The sequence below is a fragment of the Austrofundulus limnaeus genome, unplaced genomic scaffold (assembly GCF_001266775.1).
Source record: "Austrofundulus limnaeus strain Quisiro unplaced genomic scaffold, Austrofundulus_limnaeus-1.0 Scaffold0, whole genome shotgun sequence".
NCBI classification, from domain to species: domain Eukaryota; kingdom Metazoa; phylum Chordata; class Actinopteri; order Cyprinodontiformes; family Rivulidae; genus Austrofundulus; species Austrofundulus limnaeus.
In genome coordinates this window covers 3,820,428-3,821,652 of record NW_013952402.1, presented here as the reverse complement: position 1 = coordinate 3,821,652, position 1,225 = coordinate 3,820,428, and the positions used below count along the sequence as shown (strand labels likewise).

The window sequence follows — 1,225 nt, the reverse complement described above, 5'->3', positions numbered from 1 at the left end:
TTGTTTGCTGTAAAATTACCAATAGATTAGGGCTTATTTTGCAGATTATATATATATATATATATATATATATATATATATATAACACGACAATTCATTTACTGTATCTAATATGATGAAATACTTTCTTAGGAGGAGCGTCGTGTTGTTTATGTTGGTAAAATTCGGGAAACGATGACCCAAAAAGAACTCAGGGAGCGATTCTCTTATTTTGGTGAAATTGAGGAGTGYACCCTTCACTTCAGAGACCACGGGTTAGTACGTCTACAGCTGGAGTGAAACAGTCTTATTCATTTATCTTTTTTGCTCCCATAATAATGATTTAAAATGAGAATATTGCACTGACTTTGAACCTGATTGGTCTTCTCTGTGACCTCTGAGGCCAAGCTTCAGTGCTAAAGCAAAGGCTTGTTCATAACTGGGGCTTCCTGGCAACACCCCCAGGCCGTTCTTTTAAAAGCAAGCTATATTATCAAACTGGATAACAATCGTTGCTGTTTTCTCTGAACATATTTAAACGTTTGAAAAAAAGTTTTATTATTTTGTCCTTTTCCACAGGGATAACTACGGGTTTGTGACATTTTACGACACCAAGGATGCTTTTACAGCCATAGAGAATGGAAGTAAGCTGCGCAAACCTGATGAGCTGCCCTTTGATCTGTGTTTTGGTGGAAGGAGACAGTTCTGTCAGTCCAGCTATTCTGACCTGGGTGGGCATGTCTTCAAGCTCTACATACAAGAAAAGTTGTTTTCTTCATGTGTTTTAAATTCATTCCCCCTCGTTTCTCATTTCAGATTCCAACAGAGAGTACGATTCATTGCCTGCTAAAGGCAAATTTCATGCACTAGACTTCGACACTTTACTGAAGCAGGCTCAGCAGAATTTAAAAAGGTAACAGGAGATCTGCACCAGGAAGGCGCTGACGTTTACCTCAAAGTCAATGGCTTGCTCAGCACCCGCAACACTGTCTTTGTTTTGGTTGTTGCATTGTTTTGTTTCTGCAAGTTAACACCTTCTATTGAAGTGAAAATTTATAAGAAAAGGTAGGAAAAGAAGTGAATAAAAAAATTTAAGATTTTTGTTTTTTAAAAACGTTTATTTAAATGTACAATTAAATTTAAATTGTATGGAGAGACTAATTTTTAAAAGGTAAGAACAGAGTGGAACTCCCGATAAATTTGGGAGGGCATGTACTACGCTGAAAATGTAATACAAGCCTAAATA

At 36.8% G+C, this 1,225-nt stretch overlaps 1 protein-coding gene across 1 annotated transcript; it reads left to right on the top strand.

Moving 5' to 3' along the window:
• Positions 1-132: 132 nt before the first annotated feature.
• LOC106526132 (peroxisome proliferator-activated receptor gamma coactivator-related protein 1) lies at positions 133-1,080 on the top strand (the record flags this gene model as incomplete). The annotated part of the gene is given in 3 exon segments (XM_014020663.1): positions 133-254; positions 559-710; positions 796-1,080. Coding segments are annotated over 3 exon segments (375 nt in total), but the record flags the coding sequence as incomplete, so codon positions are not given.
• Between the last annotated feature and the right edge of the window lie 145 nt (positions 1,081-1,225).